The sequence below is a fragment of the Prionailurus viverrinus genome, chromosome A2 (genome assembly GCF_022837055.1).
Source record: "Prionailurus viverrinus isolate Anna chromosome A2, UM_Priviv_1.0, whole genome shotgun sequence".
NCBI lineage: Eukaryota > Metazoa > Chordata > Mammalia > Carnivora > Felidae > Prionailurus > Prionailurus viverrinus.
The window spans coordinates 94,884,477-94,905,293 of record NC_062562.1 but is presented as its reverse complement, the minus strand read 5'-3'; the positions used below and the strand labels follow the sequence as shown (position 1 = coordinate 94,905,293).

Here is a 20,817-nt window from a genome sequence, read left to right as displayed (position 1 = left end):
GCCTCCACCCTCAGATTCTAGTGTATTTCTTTATACTTTATAATGTGAGTCCTAAAATAGTGATCCGATGTAAATGACAGGCTTTCCTGGTATGGCAGGGAAACTCATGGCTGGCAGCAACGAGCTAATGACTGGGTAGAACAAGTTGAAATAAACTATTATTTAAATATTCTCACCACTCCAAACTAAGTTGTCTTCTAAAGCGCAGGCTTGTCTGCCTAATAGCCAGTTTAGCTACGAAGACCTAGGATAAACTTGCATGAGCAATTTGAATCATCAAGCAATTCTGAAGTTTTTTAAAAAAAATCTTCCTTGAAGGGAAATTTACTCACAAGTATAATACTTAAAGTAGATTTCCTTAGGATGAAAGTGTCAAAACTGCCCAAAGCAGCTAGTATTAATTTTTTTTTTATAATTCATACAATGGAGTTTTCATTTCCACATCTAATTTAACCACAGGAAGGCATGCTGCTCGAAATAACCAGAAATAATGGGTATAAGAATATAGTTTCGTAGATTTTAAGAAGTTCGAACTCAGAATTAGCAACCTGACAATCTATTTATCTTCATTTGTCAGCAAACATCGCACATGCTAAGTTTGAGAGGACCAAGAATGTTCCCAGAAGCCTGCCACAGTTTTAAAAGAGCTGTCAGCAATACAACATAAACTCATCTTATCCTTCAAGAATTACAGACAGAAACCTAACATTTGAAGCACATGTCCTTGTCAGAATCTGTTATATATACTTTAAATATTCCCCTCTTGTCAGTCCAAATAGCTTGTTCTTCCAGGCATTTATCTTCATCAATAAAGCTTTACTTGGAATCTTTAACTGTAGCTTTAAATTTAGAGACTACCTTTTTTATTTAAAAATATTTTTCATGTTGGGGCGCCTGGGTGGCGCAGTCAGTTAAGCGTCTGACTTCAGCCAGGTCACGATCTCGCGGTCCGTGAGTTCGAGCCCCGCGTCGGGCTCTGGGCTGATGGCTCAGAGCCTAGAGCCTGCTTCCGATTCTGTGTCTCCCTCTCTCTCTGCCCCTCCCCCGTTCATGCTCTGTCTCTCTCTGTCCCAAAAATAAATAAACGTTGAAAAAAAAAATATTTTTCATGTTTATTTATTTTTGAGAGAGAGATAGAGCACAAGTGGGGGAGGGGCAGAGAGAGAAGGAGACAGAATCCAAAGCAGGCACCAGGCTCTGAGCTGTCAGCACAGAGCCCAACATGGGGCTTGATTCCATGAACCAGGAGATCATGACCTGAGTCAAAGTTGGACGTTTAACTGAGTCACCCTGGTGCCCCTAAATTTAGAAACTATCTTCAAACCAAATGTGAGTTCCAGAATCATAAGGTGTTCTTCAGTTTGCTTTCTTTTTTTTTTAATTTTTTTCTTTAATGTTTATATATTTTTGAGAGAGACAGAAACAGAGCTTGAGCAGGGGAAGGTCAGAGAGAGAGGGAGACACAGAATCCTAAGCAGGCTCCAGGCTGGCTTGAACCCATGGACAGTGAGATCATGACCTGAGCCGAAGTTGGAAGCCCAACCGACTGAGCCACCCAGGCGCCCCGCTATCTTTCTTTTTAATTGATCTCATTGTTTCTTTCATTAAATATTTCATTAACTGTGTTATTAAATTAAACTGTGTTATTTCATTAAATACATTCATCAAGTGGGACAACTGATAAACTCATGATGGCGTGATGAGAAAACTCACCAAGTCAATAAAATCATATGGCCCTAAAAAGCAATGTATGTACTGTTAAAAACTATAGTATGTTTTTTTAAAGAAAAATGTCATTATGTAAATATACATTGAAAGCTGTGAGATATGTAAACAAGTACTATATTAGCAAAGAAGGATAATCAGTAATGTTTATTTTCCTCTAAGACTGTCTATGACACCTATTTTAAAAGAAAGAACATATCATTTATAACTATAAAGGTTAACATATAAAAATACAAAAAATCATGCTATGTTAGTGGTAAAAACAGAATTCATGTTAACAATGATATATTTGGTACCGTATGAAAATATGTATTCATGTAGTTGAGGAACTGAAGGTATTTAGAAAATTTTAAAATAGCTACTGTGATTAAGGTCACAAGACCATCAGTAAATGTTTTTAGTTTTTTTTTATTTGGCATTGTTATTCTCAATGTTTAGAAAAACATATAGACAGAGTAATAGGGAAAGGATTGTGCATTTTCTTCTTGTGTAATGTGAAGATACTTGTCAAGATCTGCCATGGATTTATTGACCTCATAAGTGGGGTTTTATTTCTGGACTCTGTTCTGTTCCATTGATCTACATATTTTTGTGCCAGTACCATACTGTTTTGGTTACTATAGCTTTGTAGTAGACCTTGAAATCTGGGATTGTGACATCTCCAGCTTTCTTTTTCTTTTTCAAGATTGCTTTGGCTATTCAGGGTCTTTTGTGGTTCCATACAATATTAGGATTATATGTCCTAGTTCTGTGAAAAATGTTATTGGTATTTTGCATTAAATCTGTAGATTGCTTTGGGAATCATATCCATGAGCATGGAATACCTTCCCATTTGTTTGTGTCATCTTCAATTTCTTTCAGCAATGTTTTACAGTTTTTGGAGTACAGATCTTTTACCTCCTTGGTTATTTATAAGTATTGTATTATTTTTGGTGCAATTGTAAATGGAGTTGTTTTCTTAATTTCTCGTTCTGCTACTTCATTATTAGTATATAGAAATGCAGCAGATTTCTGTATATTAATTTTGTATCCTACAACTTTATGGAAATCATTTATTAGTTCTAACAGTTTTTTTGGTGGAGTCTTTAGGGTTGTCTACATATAGTATGTCATCTGAAAATAGTTAAAGTTTTACTTCTTCTTTGTCAATCTGAATGCTTTTTCTTTTTCTTGTCTTATTGCTGTGGCTAGGAATGCGGTACTATGTTGAATAAAAGTTATGAAAGAGAAATCCCTGTCTTGTTCCTGATCTTAAAGGAAAAACTCTTATCTTTTTATCATTGAGTATGGTGTTGGCTGTGGGTTTTCCATATATGACCTTTATTTCATTGAGGTATGTTCTTCTAGTCTTATTTTGCTGGGAGTTTTTACTATGAATGGATACTGTATGCTGTCAAATGCTTTTCTGCGTCTATTGAGATAATCATATGGTTTTTAGCCTTTCTCTTGTTAATGTGACATATCATGTTGATTGATTCAGGAATACTGAATCACCCTTGTATTCCAGGAATAAATACTACTTGATTGTGGTGAATGATTTTTTAAAAGTATTGTTGGATTTGGTTTGCTAATACTTGTTGAGGATTTTATGTCTTTGTTCATCAGAAATATTGGCTTGTTTTCTTTTTTGGTAGCATCTTTCTCTGGTTTTGGTAGCAGAGTCATGCTGCCTGAATTGAATGAATTTGGAAGTTTTCCTGCCTCTTCTTTTTTTGGAATAGTTTGAGAAGGATAGGTATGTTTCTAAAGAAGATACACAGATGGACAACAGACACATGAAAAAATGCTCAACATTATCCATCATTAGGAAAATGCAAATTAAATCCACAATGAGGTATCACTTCACCTATCAGAGTTGGGAAAATAAAAAACACAAGAAATAACAAATGTTGGAGAGGATGTGGAGAAAAAGAAACCTTGTGCACTGTTGATAGGAATGCAAATTAGTACAGCCACAGCGCTAAACAGTTTGGAGGTTCTTCAAAAAATTAAAAATAAAGGCGCCTGCATGGCTCAGTGGAGTACCTGGGTGGCTCAGTCAGTTAAGCGCCCCACCATCAGCTCAGGTCATGATCTCATGGTTTGTGGGTTCAAGCCCCACATTAGGCTTTGTGTGGACAGCTCACAGAAGGAGCCTGCTTCGGATTCTGTGTCTCCCTCTCTCTCTGCCCCTTCCCCACTCATGCTGTGTCTCTCTCTCAAAAATAAATAAACATTAAAAAAATTTGTAATTAAAAATAGAATTAACAGATGATCTAGTAATTCCACTGCTGGGTATTTACCCAAAGAAAATAAAAACACTAATTTAAAAAGATATATACACCCCTATTTTAACTGAAGCTTATTTACAGTAGTCAATATATGGAAGCAACCCAAGTGTCCATTTATAGATGAATGGATATAGAACTGGAATATATAAACAATGGAATATTAGTCAGCCATGAAAAATGAAATCTTGCCACTTGTAACAATATGAATGGACCTGGAAGGTATAATGCTAAGTGAAATAAGTCAGTCAGAAAAAGATAAATACCACATGACTTCACTCATATGTAGAATTTGAGAAACAAAGCAAAAAAACAAGCAAAGAGAAAAAGAAACAAACAAAAAGCTCAGACTCTTAAATACAGAGAAGAAACTGGTGGTTATCCAAGGAGACGTGGGGTAGAAATACGAAATAGATAAAGGGGATTAGAACACATTATCTTGATAAGCACAGAGAAATGTACAGGATTGCAAAAAATATATATATTAGACTTTCTGAAAGCATTAAAATTTTTCACCATTCGTCTTCCTTACTATCTAGTCGCAGTTCTTGGGATGCTTACAATAAGAAAGGTAATAAATCTTCATTCCAGATAAGGCTGACAGTCATAATAGTTCTGTGTTTGTTGGGTTTTTAAATTTTTTCATGGTCAAAGCAGAAGTTTACTTTGCAATTAGCAGAAGTATTTTTAAAGAAATGGCCACCAACTGTATAAACATATGGTAAAAATACAGTAGACTTAATTAGGAGAATAGTTTTTAAGGTACATTTAAAAATATTGAAATGTGGAATTTAGAGCTTAAAGCCATTAAATCTTGTCTTATTTTTTTAATTTACAGAAAATAAAACTATTTAAATCTTTAGTCCAAGGTCCAATAGCTAATTAGTGAAAATCTTAGCACGTGAACTTCTCCTATCCATTCTTTTTATTAAAGAGCCGGCCTTTTTGCTGCCATCTCTGCCCAAGGAAAGGGCTTCCAGAGAAGACATGTGTTTCCTGGTTTCTCACCTCTGGACTTTGCTGCGAACCTTGGCTTCTGCCACTGTTCTAGCCTAGAGGATTGGGAAAGTGGACCAGGACTTACTCTCACAGCTTTGGCCTCCCCAGATCTGTCAACAGGCTCTGGATGACAAGCTGTATGTTGCAGACACCTGGCTCAGTACCCTGTCCCCATCCCAGAGGCCTATCTGTGCAGGGACTGGGCCTGGCCCAGGTTGTGCCCAAATGGCAGCAGGTTCTAGCTGGTAGGAGGCCAGCAAAATGAGTGCTGAAACTCTTGTCCTGCAGCCCCGAGGCCTGCCAGGCACTGGCACCAAGTGCCTTCCCAGATGCATGTGTCTAAAGGTGGAACTCAGAGACTGAAACTGGAGGACAAGCAAGTGTTAGATGGAAACAGTCTGCCTAGAATAGCCTGCGGGCTAAATAAGAATAAAGTAAGTGGACCATCAGATCAGCAGCTGCTTCAAGGCCATTTTGGAAAGAGGCTGGGGATAAATAAATAATAAAAAAGTATAACCAAACAGTTGCCATCTGCTACTGTTGCCACTACCTAATTGACACTTAACCAACTCTCTGGTTTGCTGCCCACATGTCCACCAATATATTTGACCCTGGCTAAACAGTACAAGCTCTATTCTTTGTCATGTTATAGAGGGATTGTAACTAGTTACCATTGTAGAAACTAACCTACCTTTACTTAAATGGGACCCTATTCCTATCCTTGTCTCAGAAACCTCATGAAATCCTACTCTTCCTTTGAAAAGACTTCTTTAGGCTGACTCCTCTAAGTCTCCCAAGGAAAACAGTGTGGCACCCTTTTGTGGGCTTCCAATTATGCACAGAGAAGTCATCCATTGGAAAATAGTATAATTAGTGGCATAACTTGTCTAATTTCTCAGTGAGCCACTTGAAAACAACTTACAGACTCACTTAACTTCTCAACCTTCCATTTTGTTATCTGGAAAAGAAGGCTTATGCAAAGATTATATATGTAAGATTATGTAAGGCAGAGTGCTCACCCAGCATCTGACTCAAGTACCAGTCAATAAGGCTGACTTCTCATCACTATTTGTCATCAGCAGCATCATTACCAATATCCTTTAGACATCTCTACACCCTCCCATAAGGCTTTACATACTTGGTTAACTGCTATGTCTTAAGAATAGTCATATAACACAGTGTAATTACCATGAGATAACTGGATAGTAGTTTTTATACCAACAGTAGCTGGCAGATTCTAATGTAGTTCCTGACACCCCCGCCTCCTAATACCCATGCTTTTGTGGAATCCCTTCCGCCTCTGTGTTGAGTGTGGATGGGACCTGTTACTTGTTTCTACAAAACAGAATATGGCAGAGGCTGTAAGTTCTGTCTTGCTGCAGACTCACTTTATTGCCTTCTTGGTTTGCATACTCTGATGAAGCAAGTGGCCATGTTGGAGAGGTCCACGGGGCAAGGAACTGAGGGTGGCCTCGGGCCAACAGCCCTGAGTCCAACAGACTGCAAGGAACTGAATTCTGCCAACAACCATGTAAACTTGGAAGAGATCCTTTCCCAGTAGAACCTTTAGATGACACCTTGATTGCAGCCAGGTGAGAGACCTGGAGGCAGAGTCATCCAGCTGAGCCACGCCCACATTCGTAACCCACAGAAACTAGGCGATCATAAACATGGGTTGTTTTAAGCAGCTTAGTTTGTGGCAATTTGTTAAACACTAATATATAATTAATTTACCAACATTTTCCCAACTTATATTCCAGAGAGTCAAAAATGTGTCCTTAATCAAAAAGATCTGAGAGATGTGACACCAGATTTTATTTTAACTGTAGGTAGGAAGGTCAAGGGCCTTTAATCACTAGGTTAATATACACTGCAAATTCACTGGGTCTGGGGAGGAGGGAAAGACATATATGAAGCTTACCCTAAACTGATTTGACCAAGGAAAATTAATTAATTTTACAAATGATCTTTCATTAATATATGGACCACAGTTTCAGAAATGCCTTTTTGGATTTATAGTAGCAGTAAAAGAAAGAATAACCAAAAGCTGGCTCTGAATGCCTCTGTTAAGAGGGCAGGACAAGTGTGTAAAGGGGACAATAGGCATCCACCTAACAGGGGTGGGGGAACTGACAGGCTCCTCCTAAAAATAACAGAGATGAAAAAGTTTCACTTCCAACGCTTCCATAGTCATTAAGCCTCTAAATATACAAAGCATGATGCTTGTATGAGCAAAACAAATTACCTACTTGGGTTTCTCAACAAAACAATTTATGACTGCGAAGAAGACAAAACAATAGTTGTCATTCATTCTTCCCTCTTCCTTCCCCCATCAGACCAGTGATGCACATCACCTGTCACGAGCATCGACAGTGACTGCCCTTGGGCCAGAGGTGGGAAGGGGCAGCTTGGAGAATGAAAGGTTAAGTGGGAAAATAAAGTCTATTTGACTTTATATATATATATATATATATATATATATATATATATATGAAAAAGGGTTTTGAGCTCTGTTTTTTAATATCTTCCTGATTTCCAGAGATTTTATCTATGGCAATGAAAGGGCAAGTTGGCATGTATTAGAATGTTTTGCTACCTTCAGTGTCTAAGCTTTCAATGAACAGATAGCGCCTTAGAGCTGGATGGTACAAGTACTGTTTATTTTGGCATCACTTAGTGATTCAAAGACAATTTCAAATTTGCATCCAAATTTCTCTATGTTTTGGAGGGAGATCAAAAAGCTCATTTATAGCTATTCCCATTGATAAAGTGCTGGACAGCAAAACACATTTACCTGTAATTTTCATTAAAAATTCTTAAAAATGTTTTTTCATTTATTTTGATTGGGGGGGGAGAGGGGGAGAGAAAGAAGGAGAGAGAGGGAAAGAGAGAATGTGAGAGAGAAAGAGAGCACATGTGGAGCAGGGGCAGAGACAGAGAGAGAAAGAGAATCCCAAGCAGGCTCTGCATTGTCAGCTCAGAGCCTGATGCAAGACTTGATCTCATCAACTATGAGATCATGACCTGAGCCAAAATCCAGGGCTGGATGCTTAACTGACTGAGCCACCCAGGCACCCCTATAATTTTCATATTTAAAAGATCACTGGTCATAGTAAAAAAAATCAGAACTACTTGAACATTCTTCATGTTGTTATTTAAAAGACATGAAAGAAGTCAGGATCTTCCAAGATGACTTCAGGATGAACTGTTTTCAAGCCTACAGACTGAACAGAAATGCCAAAGTTAAAATATCAGTCAATCGAATACCCACACTGAGCTAATATTAGAAGCACAAATCAATGTTCTCACATTAAAAAGGGGGTAATGAGACCTGTAGTGCCCACTTCACAGGGTAATAAGGGTAACATAAAATAAGATCTACAAAATCACTTCATGAACTTATAAAGGGCTGCTATTATTATTATTAGAAATGATAGAGTTTGAATCAATGCCATTTCTTAAAAGCAATCTAATGTCAAGTGCTTCTGATACAATGTTTCAATGATTCAAGGACTACAGTGTTCCCAATGTTGAATTCAATATTCAAAAATGAAAATGCTTCCTGCCACTGGAGTCTAGAACGACTTCTACATCGTGTACCTGGCAAAATACTCATCTTTTGCATCAACACTGTACAACAAACAGCACAGACACCCAGGTCCAGAGAAGGTCACAGACCTGTCACTTACAAAAAAAGATGGTAAAACAAGCAATTCTAAAATTTAAGAAGTGACTAAGTTTGCTGTCATAGCCAATGCTGACAAAATGCAGTGTACTGGTATTTTTACTGGAATGGACACATGCTACCAAGACCTTGATTTATGGATTTGCTAAGGCATCTACCATAACCTTAAATCATTTGTTTTGGCAACCTATGCACAACTTTTCTTGGAGACTACAAGTGTGTCCCTTAATTTATGCATTTTTCTAGCTGTATGTTTTTCCTCTTGAGATTTTACAGACTGGTCAAATGAACTTTGACATCAAATCTAATTTAAAAAAAAAGAAAAAGAGAAAGAAAAAACGGCCACAAGTCTTAGAACACAAGGTATAATGGTCCTCCACTGTTTTCTTATAAACTCTGTTTTACAAAGCACTGAACCTCTGAAGACTCTTAAAAATCAATATGCCACTTTTCATTGAGATTTCTGCATTACCTGACCATGTAAAAGTAAGTCCTGCAGCAAGATCTACCCCTGAGAGACTTCGGACACTGACACTGCACATGAGTAGTGTTCTCATAATATTCAAGGATGTAGTCATTTCTTTATTAAGTGTGTAGTAAGGGATAATTATACTTTTCATTGGGGCTGATTTTTCTTGTGGTTCACAAAATTTTCTTATCTCACAGGTCTTTCCTGCTGAAACATTTGGCAGAAGCATTCAGGTACTGTTTATGAGGAGAAAATGTATCATACCAGCAGATTCTTGGTTAATTAACAAAGTGTCTGCCTCATAAAAGAACTTACATGATGTATAATCTTATTCTCAAAGAATGACACTAATGGTACAAATCTATCATAAAAATTTTTGTCACAAGAATTAGTCCCTCTTATTCAATTATCTTGGTCCCTTTACCAAGGAAGCTAAACTGAGTCATAATGTGATAGATATACTTTAAAATCTGAACTACAAACCACAGAAAGTTTTTAATAGTGATTTGTAGAGAATTACTTTGAACATTCTACCTTGGCCAGTAATTATACTTTAATATAGACAAATGACAATTTCCATAAAATATACAAGACAATGATGTAAAAATCAGATCATTTAAAAAAGTTAGCCCTTGGGGCATCTCCACATAATACAGTAACTAATATTCAAAATGGTAACTGCAAGATGGTAAAGAAAGCTGAGAGCAGAGTTGCAGGAACCATGTGGCCATGACTCTCCACTGTAAACCAGCCATGAGCAGTGTGGGGTACATGAGAGGCACTCAGGAAAAATCTGTTGAATGAATTGTTGAATAATATCCCATATTATATCCTATGCTACACATTAAAAACAAATAACATTTTGAACATGTAAACCCTAAACCCTGAAAGGGTAACAACAGACATCTATACAGATTGTCTCATAAGCCAGGCACTGTCCTTCAGTGATTTGTAAGCATTAATTTATTCAAGTCTTCTAACAATTTTGTGAGGTACCCAGTGTAACTATCATCACCCTTATTTTCAAACAGGTAAACTAAGGCACAGAGAATTTAAGTAATTCATGATTTGTAAACCGCAGAGGCAAGATTCAAACTCAGGCATGTGGCTCCAGAATCTGCACCCTAACCATTCCGGAACATTTTATTTCATCTTATCTTTTCACTTGGATATACTTACTTCCATGTAAAACATTTTATTTTTTTATTTTTTTTTAACGTTTATTTATTTTTGAGACAGAGAGAGACAGAGCATGAATGGGGGAGGGTCACAGAGAGAAGGAGACACAGAATCTGAAACAGGCTCCAGGCTCTGAGCTGTCAGCACAGAGTCCGACGCGGGGCTCGAACTCACGGACCATGAGATCATGACCTGAGCCAAAGTCGGACGCTTAACCGACTGAGCCACCCAGGCACCCCATGTAAAACATTTTCTATTTCAGATCTAAATGGTTTTACATAGTACTTCTGTTATGGCTCCACCTGGCCTGGAGTTGTGCATTATTTATTCCCAACCTGTGGAAAAGGCAAGATTTGAACAGATGATTTCTCCCACTGGGAGGCATCAGGGGCATTTTTCAACTACTGCCCAGCATGGCTGAGTCATAAGGGGAACATTGTTAAAGCCAACTCAGCCTTCTTCTGTCCACAGGGCTTCTCAATGCTTTAATTTCTCCCAGGAATATAATTAAAGAGAGTGGTTCCTTCTAATTCATAAATTAACAAGGCTCCATTCCAACTTGTATTTCCAATGAGGTTTCCTGCAGGTCTACTGTGAGAATCGTTCTTTATATTGTTTTTAGCAGTTCCCCCAAGATGTGCATGCTAATTCTAATGTTAGGACTGATGGATTCCTGACAAGGATCACACTGTTCATCTGACACAGATTCTTAGAACAGGAGAGGCTCTTTTGAACAAGACATCTGGTTAGCTTTCTTATAAGTTTGGGGGAAAAACATGTGTATGCTTTAAGTAAGTTAACAAAAGTTTATTGGGTACCACACTAGGGCTCTAGAGACACAAGCAACAATAATAATAATTTAACACATCACTTACTAAGTAACGGGCACAATGTTAATTTATTTTCCATTGCCGGGCCAAAGTGTACACATTTTTAAAAAAATGTTTACTTCTTTATTTTGATAGAGTGTGCACAAGCAGGGAAGGGGCAGAGAAACAGGGAGAGAGAGAATCAGAGGCAGGCTTCATGCTGTCAGCACAGAGCCTGATGCAGGGCTCAATCTCATGAACTGTGAAATTATGATCTGAGCCAAGATCAGGAGTCAGATACTTAACTGACTGAAACATCCAGGTGCCCCAAGTGTATACATCAATTTGGACAAGACAATCTCTGAGTTTCCTTCAAAATCCAGAGAAAATCTGAAATTAAAAATTCTGGAAATGTGAATGTAGTGGATTTTCTTACACAATTATAACAGATTTATGTCAACTTTCCTCTCATAGATGTGCTGCTTTTATCAAAAAACAAAAATAACAAAACTTTCCCAGTGATATGACTCTATCAACAACTGGATAAAGACTTTGAAAGCATACATTCTGCTTCCAACTCTTTGAGCGAAAAGCTGCCACATCATATATTTATTTTTTATTGTTCTTTTAACATCAATAGTAGTGATTCTTATTAAATGCTCCCAATTTATTTCAAATAGGTTGAGAGCTTACCAGCAACTTTTCAGAAACCATCACAGCCTTATAATCTTGCAATCTTTGATTCTTCTTATGCCTCTCTTTATACCTTTCTTGTCCCATTCTCGTGTGGAGAGCACTCAATTTAGCCAACTCATTGACCCCTTTCACCCACTGCTCCTGGGATGGTTCTGAGCGCAATTTTCACAGCTAACGTTAGCCTGTTGTTGTTTCACACAATAGATTTCTTAGCTGGCAGTTCCAACTCCAAAACTGGAAAGAAAACCCAAACACTCCAAACTGCATTTTACACCAATATCCTTCCAGATTAAAAATCAGAACGTCAAATAACTTGACAGACATTTAACTGAGAGACGTTCCATTTTTAAGGTTTGAATTTTAGCAAAAAGTCATATTATTTTAGAAATACAAACTTGATTATACACATCAAGGTTATTTTTATAGTATATGGTAAAATAGACTTTTTTCAGACATGTATCTAAAATTCCTAAGCAACACAGATCACTAGTTCTTATTTTTTTTTAATTCTTTAATTTTCTAGTACTCTCTCTTAATTTTTTAATTCATTTTTTAATGTTTATTTATTTTGAGAGAGAGAGTGTGTGCACAAACAGGGAGGGGCAGAGACAGAGAGGGAGAGCAAGAATTACAAGTAGGCTCCATGCTGTCAGCACAGAGCCTGACATGGGGCTGGAACTCACAAACTGTGAGACCGTGACCTAAGCTGAAATCAAGAGTTGGATGCTTAACCAACTGAGCCACCCAGGTGCCCTATAGTACTTTCCTTTACTAAAATGAAAAAAGAAAAGTCTTAGCTTCTTATGTTTACCTATTACAACAGAAGATATTATTCAAGAAGAAAATTTTTAATATTAATATAAATATGCACTATTCCAAAAGTAAGTAAACAAACACATATGGCATTTTAGAAACCTTAGAAAACAAAAGAGGGAAAGCAACTAATACTGAAATGATAGTATTAATGTGAGTAAAAAAAAATCAAGATGACAAATTTTTTTTAAGTATGTGTAACTTTCAGAATTTACAATATATCTCAGATCTTCCATAGTAGCCAGTTTTTCTAGCTGCCAGTAAAAATTTTTGAAAACACATGCTTTAGACTACAATGAAACACTATCATCCAAGATTCTATTATAAATCAGGTCTACTGACATTGTATCAGTGGAGTTTGGTGTTGTCTTCATTTTAAAATGTGGCTTCTTAGACGGTAAAGCACAGGAGACATGGGAAGATCCATAATTAAAGGGACATTAGTGAATTGTTAAACTCTAAGCAACTTTTATACTTACCTATAGGTTAACAAACCTCATGTTCAAGTGTAATCATTGTCCTGAATAGCGTGTGAGTGTTACATGATTCTAAGATTTGTTTCCCTGCCCCACTTGCTAACATCACCTACAATTCTTCCACTCTTGTCATCACCACCATCACTCAGTGTCCAGCCCCCTCCCCCCACATGCGGGTTTTTTTCTAAGAACACACTGGTATATTTCAACTCAGATCCTTCATCACTTATCCGATTTACTGCCAACAATTCTGCCCTCATATTGTATAGTAAAAATATATAATAGTTTTGCATATTGAAATCCCTGTGCCCAGAAGGTTTCCATCCATGGTGGAGAATGAGATGATCAGCCCAATTTGGAGCAGTCTGTTCTGCATTTTAAGATGTCTCATTACCCCACATGCATGATTTGGCTAAGAATGAACTAGCACTCTTTTGAATTTCCTCATTTCCATGGAGTTGGAAGCTGCCATTCTTAGCAATCAACCCCCATCCACACTGCTTCAATCTGCTTTATGGTGACTGAACAGAGAAGTGTCTCATAGACACTCATAGTGTCTCATAGAGTAGAATATGCATATGAGTTAGAATTCGTATATTTCCTCTTCTTCCCATTTACAGCTTGTAAAAACCCCATATAGATGAGATTTTTAGAGGATTTTTAGGGCAGTGAAACTCTTCTGTATGATACTATAATGGCAAATACATCATTATAATTTGTCAAAACCCAAAGAATGTATGACACCAAGAGTAACCCTAATGTAAACTATAGACTCTGGGTGATACTGACATATCTGTCTGCGTAGGTTCATCAAGGGTCACAAATCTACCAGTCTGGTGGGGGATGTTGATAACTATATGCCTCTGTGGGGATGGGGAGTACATGTGAATTCTGTATACTTTCTGCTCAATTTTACTGTGCAACTAAAATCACTCTAAAAGATACAGACTATTTAAAAGGAGAAAAAATTGGGGCGCCTGGGTGGTGCAGTCAGTTAAGCGTCCGACTTCAGCTCAGGTCACGATCTCGCGGCCCGTGAGTTCAAGCCCTGCGTCAGGCTCTGGGCTGATGGCTGGGAGCCTGGAGCCTGTTTCCGATTCTGTGTCTCCCTCTCTCTCTGCCCCTCGCCCGTTCATGCTCTGTCTCTCTCTGTCCCAAAAGTAAATAAACGTTGAAAAAAAAATTTTTTTTAAATAAAAGGAGAAAAAATTGTCTCAAATATGTAGCATGTTAGCATACCTGTGATAGGGAGAAGTTACATTGTAATAGGACAAAACAGAAAAACAATATAATTAAATGTTATCCTCATTGTCATTATTCCCCTTGAATGTCAGAAAACTTTTCAAAGGTATGAGTGGGATATTAAATAAGATTTAAATAATGGAGCTGAATGAGAATTTTATGATCAGAGAGAAGGCAATTTTTAAATCAACATTTCTTTTTCAAAAGGGTAACCACATCCTTAAAAGAGTGAGTCGGGGAAAATAACTGTCTCGTTCACATGTCAATCAAAATTATTTCTAACATGCAATCTTGATCATCTCTTTGATAGATTTTAGATGTGCACATTCTCATTTCGAGTTTTAATGAAGTCTAGAAAAATTATGGAAAAGCTGATCTTCCTTTGGTTCATACTGCAGCATCAATTGCTCTAAAAATAGTCTCTGGTTTTCAGATGTATATGAAAACAAGCATCTGAACTTTGCATTAAAACTACTCATGCGTTAAACTGCTAAGAAAGCCTTTTAAAAGCAGAGTGACACCTCACTGGAAAATATGGTTAATTCTGCTAATAGAAAATATATTCTGAAACAAAGATACAGTAAAATGGAAGCCTACAGGCCATAACAAATGGGCTAAGTTATACCTAACCTTGAATTTGTAACTATGGCTTCCACGGTGAATTTTATATGCTAATGATAAAAAAATAGTTAAAGGTCTATACTTTTGGGACTAACAGGCATTTATTCAGAGGCTTTCTATTTATCAAACTGACAGACTCTACTCTGCATCTGAAAGCAGCTGATTTCCTCCTGTTTTCAACTATTCCCTACGTGAATTCTGAGAGGCACATTACAAACAAACTCTGCACTGACCACGGCCTCTGCAGAGTTATATCTCTAGTGTGTTCCGCAGATTAATCTAAAATGTGATTTACAATAATTTCCTTTCTTAAATCGAGACAAGGAACAGCCTGGAGGGGGAAACTACTAACGCTAGAAAGGTAGTATTTTAGACCTCTGGTGGGAAAGAGACCTGTCCAATTTTACTTGATTAAAACCACAGAGCTGTTTAACATGGTTCCTGGGTTGGGAAAGCCAGTAAAAAAAACATAAGTGAAAGCTTACGTGCTTATATTACAGAGTTCATACTGTTTCTTTTTTACAGGGGCGAATTCAGCCCAGCTGTCTTTCCACGTAGTTAGGCATGACCCTTTATAACAGTGGGAGACTAGCCAGAAAATGTGGATGACACCATCATCCCCTTGAAGGGACTGCAGGAAACCACAATTCTACAGACTCATCTATTTTGTTTTAATCTCATTTACATGGAAATACACCCTTGAGTTTCATACTATTATACTGCAAATGAACATCAATTTCTCGGTGAATTTATTTATGCATTTACTTGTCATACTTCAATAATTTTCTTTTAATGTGATCTCAGTGCATATTATAAAAGTGTGGCTCTCATCTATTGGAATTTCCAGAAGATAGAATAAAAATATTAGATTCAAGGGAGGATGGTGTAACACTGATTCCAGATTCAATGGACTGATATTTAATCACGAGCAAATATCTGGTTATTAGAAAATAAATTAATAATTTCAGAAATGAACAACATAAAAAAAAAAAAACAGCACAGGAAAGGATCTTGGAAAGTACCTGTTCAATGCTCTTATTTTTCAGTTGAGGAGCCTAAGGACCAGAAGGAATAAATGACTTCTTGAAAGTCACAGGCTAGTTATAGACAGAGCCTGCTCCCCTAATTCAATAATCAGTACATTTTGCCCTCAACAACAGTGTAACTAGACGACCACTTAAGGCCTACAGAGTAGGAACTTCAAATCTTACACACCTTTTTGTGTATGTTTTACACTCACTCAGTGACTTATTTCTGCAGTCCAAGGTTACAAACATAGTAAATGCAAGTGGGTATGTAGGGCCTATGTGTAAGAGCTTCAAAGCAATTCTGAGGCTCCAATACTATCAAACTCATTTAACTTTTGACTATGCCCAGCCAAGAAAGCACTGATGAAGAGAAAATTAGTTCGTAAACTGCTGGTTTACCAAAGCAAATCTTCACACTAATACTCTATTTAGTCACGCATATTTTTAATTCATGCAACCAATAATTACTGAGGGCCTACTATGTGTTAAGTGTGGTTATAGACATAACACAGACAAGAGTGAGAAAGACAAGCTGAGTCCATGACCTTACAGAACTTAAATCAAGTAGTGGATAAAAAAAAATGAAACAGATACACAAATAAAATAATTTCAGTGCACTATAAGTGCTATTGAAGAAGTTAAACTGGATGATAGTAATGGGAAAGGTTCTATTTTTAGAAAGGTGGCCTCTTTATAAATAGGTGATATATGATCTATGATCTGTTTGATTAGAAAGAGATAGCCACGTGGCAAACAGGAAGAAGAGTATTCCATGCAAAGGGAAAGATGGAGTCAAAGAGGCTCTCTGATGTGTGAGTGGGTTTGCGGTTTGGTTGTACCACCAGAGGCACAGAACACAAGGTGGTGAAGACACAGGTTGGATGAAAGATTTGAAATATTTTTTTCATACAGGTAATGGAAAGATGAACTTTTTTTTAGAAATTTAGAAATCTATACAATTTTATTATTTTATTTATATGGGCAGGACAAACTTCTGCATTAGGAAAGCCATAGTGATTCTAAATCATGTATACTTTACTCATTCAAAATGCATATAGAAAACAAGGCCCAGATAAACACTTAAATACAACTTTGCTAACAAGAAAAAGTAGACACAGCATTTTTTGTGTGTAGCTGGACTTCAGAATTACAATCCACTTAAATCTGAATGGGTCTACAAATACGTGATTGTCTGGTTTACTTTGTCCAGCAAGTAAAATCTCTTCAATACTATTGCTGACCTCACTTGTTACTACTGAATTCGTCAAATGACAAAGTGTTCTTTAAACCATGTAATGTGCTTTCTTTTTAATATCAGTGCAATCTATTTCTATTACAGCATGGGTGTCATATTTGTTGTATAGAGAAAATATATATAATGGTTTGCTAGAATTATTGATCTATGTACATACACCGATCAATAATTTACTAGAAAAATAGGCAGCTCTTTAAGGTAAAGCATCTATATGTATAAATACAAAGAAGACCTTGGGGCTACCTGAGACTGAAGGCTATGAATCAAGCTTCGGAATCCCAGTTTTGCAATCAGTTACCTCTCTGTTTAGGTCTCTCTCAAAAATATGTTACTATACCATACTAGGTTGAAGAGAATAAAACAAAAATTTCTAAGTGTCTAGTGCACAGAATAAATTCAATAAATTTCAGTGTCCCCCCCCCCACCTATGCCAAGTATTTCCTCTAATAAAAATAGTATTTACAATATAGGACCTATATTCAGATTTCATTTGTCTCATTTAATCAATTTTCACATAGAAAAAAAAAAAGTTAGGACAAAGGAACTGCTTCTAAAGCTCTTTATACATCAAAGTCTGAATGAAGGCCTAGTGTTTCTAATTGTTCTGTGCCTGGAAGCATCCCATTTTGACTGCCTAGCTTCTCCACAGTTTTTACTGTGCTTCCTTCATCTCAGACATAAACACGTGCCCAAGTGCAGTAAATCACAGTTAATTGTATGTCTTAAGTTAAAAGACAAAAATAATGCACAATTAATTGGGGGGAAATTGTCAGTTGGTGGCTGAGTCTCGCTCATTACACTTTGCACACAGGATGCACGCCAAGTGTGTGTTCCTGGCAAGGAGACTGAATCCGTGACACCGAGGTGAGGTGCTGCACGGCACAACCTTTCTGCAGAGCAGTCTGGTACAAAGATTCAAGTGCTTTAGAATACTCAACACTGCAACTGCACTACACGTGGCTTCCTACAAGCCTATAAACACGTTCAGCACAGCACTGCACCCAACAGTGAAATGTAGCAAGCACTATAATGTTCAATGATAAGGGACTGAAGAAAGAGACTAGGTTTTGGCCATTAAAGGAAAACTCTAAGACCTAAGCTGTTATAAATGAGGTTTTCACATTTAATAACATGAGAAAATGTTCACGACATATTTCATAGGTGAAAATTGTTTACAAAACAATATGTTTTGAGAAAGAAAAGTGCAGAGGATGAGGGGAAAAGTACTTGGAAAAGAGAAAATGAAAATATTAATGCTTGCTTTGAGCATCCCTAAATTTCCTAATTTTCTAAGTCACTTTCTAAATTGCTCAAAATTGCATTTCAATTTATTTCTGAATCTGATATTATAAAATGTCCATTTTAAAGATCCATAAGAATCTTTTAAGATGAACTTACCTGACAGTTATAATAAAAACGTTGTCATAAAATTCAAAAATAATACCCAGTAAGCACTTACATATAATCATTATACCCTTAATTATACAGACAAAATCAACTTTGTAAAATGTGTTTTATAAATATACAGGAAAACTATGTTCAATAGACTTAAATGTTCAATGCAATTTCATACTCCAACATATACCTTATAGTATATTAACACACCAGAAGAAAATCACTATAAATCTTTATTAATTCACTGACATTGATAAACTACAAAATATGTTTACAGCAAATCCAGTAACTCTAAATTTGAGGAACTACAAATCTCTCCTCGACCCACCAACTCTCCCATTGTTTTCTACTCTGTAATAGAAAGCCTTTACATCTGGCCACTTTATATCTGGAGTATGAAACTGCATTGAACATTTATTATTTTGATGCTAAAATTTGGCAATAAACCACACACACACACACACACACACACACACACACACACACGCGGAGTTTTATCATTTCTACCAACTAGATGAAGATAAATGACAGTTGTGCAATATATCACTCGTTAAATACTAACTTTTGTTCTATTTCAATTTTAGAAGGAAAGGATATATAAAACCCAACAGAGTAGATTTTTTCCAAAGGTACTGAATGGTCTACTAACCTTGAAATAAGAAATAAACATTTCTTGCTCTTTTATTTACCGAAAGGTGGGGTGGGAAAAGATAATCATTTTTCAGCAAAAGCGTGTATTTCAACCTCAGGCATGTTTATGTCCCGAGGGTAATACTTCCATTCCACTCTTAATGGAACAAATTTCTAATCAGAATATGTATTCAAAAATAATTGAGGCAATGCACTGTCAACATATCATGCTGCCATCAGCATCCCCTGGTGCCGGGAATCAACTCAGCACCCTCTCTGCTATGACAGAGCCAGGGTAACGCAGGAATGTCACCCTTGATGAAGGGAGGGGAGCCAGCATGGATGACACAAAGGTTCTGCTCCCTTTTGTGTGCTCAACACAGAGTTTGGAGAAAGCTTCTAAGCTTCAAGAGACCAAGCTTAAAACTTTAAGGAAGGGATGACTTAAATCAGAATATGTGTCTACTTTTATAAAATTATTGAGAAATCTTGAAACAGCCATTTCTGGAAAGCTTAACACTGGCCCTAGATTTTTAAATTATTAAAACTGTAGGGCAACATATACTACTGAATATATTTTGGAATGCCCCCCGCCAAAGTCCAGAGGTTTAAATTAAGGTTTCTTCAGGTCTGACAATATATTGATAATTGTTGAAGCTGGGTGATGGGTAATGAGGGGTCCTTATACTATCCTTCTACTTTTGAATGTGTTTGACATTTTTATAAGAAAAAGTGAAAAAAAATAGACTTCTTTTAATATAGTTTATGCTCAAAATTTTACTGCCTTCTCCTTTGGAAATATATGAGATCTGATTTATGTTTATGATTATTCAAGACTCTAAAAAGCAGTGTGAATGTTTTAAAAATCCACTAAGCATGATGTTGATCATAAAAAAAAAAATTCCTTCACTCCTGATAAAATTTTACCATGATCTATAATGATAGAAGAAGCACACCTAAACAAATGGAGTGCCACCATCTGCCTGGCATTCTTACAGTGTGACAAAATAGACTGGTAATTAACTGCTTTCCTACCGAAATCTGCCAGCTTTAACTCCCCCGTGTCACTGATCAGAAGGTTCTGTGGTTTCAGGTCTCTGTGCAAAATATAACGCTGGTGGATGTAAGACAGCCCTCGCAGCAACTGAAATAAAAACAACTGAAAAAACAGGGAGACAAAAGTTAAAATCTGAACACAGATAAATGCCAGTTTCTACACAGTCTGCCAACTACTTGTATTTAGTAAAAATGGGTACCAATCACTAAATTTCCTACCCAAATTATTTAGAGAACATGCATAAAAGTATGGGAATCTCTAATTTGTTAACAAGTAAATCTGAAAATTGCTACCAACTTATGTCAACCCAGAGTGATACCCTCCTCAGCCAGAAATCGAGAATCCAATCGGCACTCTACGAATTAAGCAAAATGTAAAGAATCAATTCTTTGTAACATCTGATTTCCTCAGGCTTATATTGATGCTTGAGACAGAGAAAAGATCTATCCATAACATTATCAAAAGATGTAG

At 36.8% G+C, this 20,817-nt stretch overlaps 1 protein-coding gene across 9 annotated transcripts in view; it reads right to left on the bottom strand.

Annotated features, from left to right (window-relative positions):
* The window catches only part of CDK14 (cyclin dependent kinase 14), a 704,495-nt gene that overhangs the window by 326,839 nt on the left and 356,839 nt on the right, over positions 1-20,817 (bottom strand). For all 9 annotated transcript variants that reach the window (XR_007146446.1, XM_047830949.1, XM_047830989.1 and 6 more), the window contains one exon: positions 20,325-20,448. Coding sequence is in view for 8 of the 9 variants with exons in the window: in XM_047830949.1 (XP_047686905.1) it covers positions 20,325-20,448 (124 nt within the window). In the remaining variant the exon portion in view is untranslated. The remainder of the gene's footprint in view (positions 1-20,324; positions 20,449-20,817) is intronic.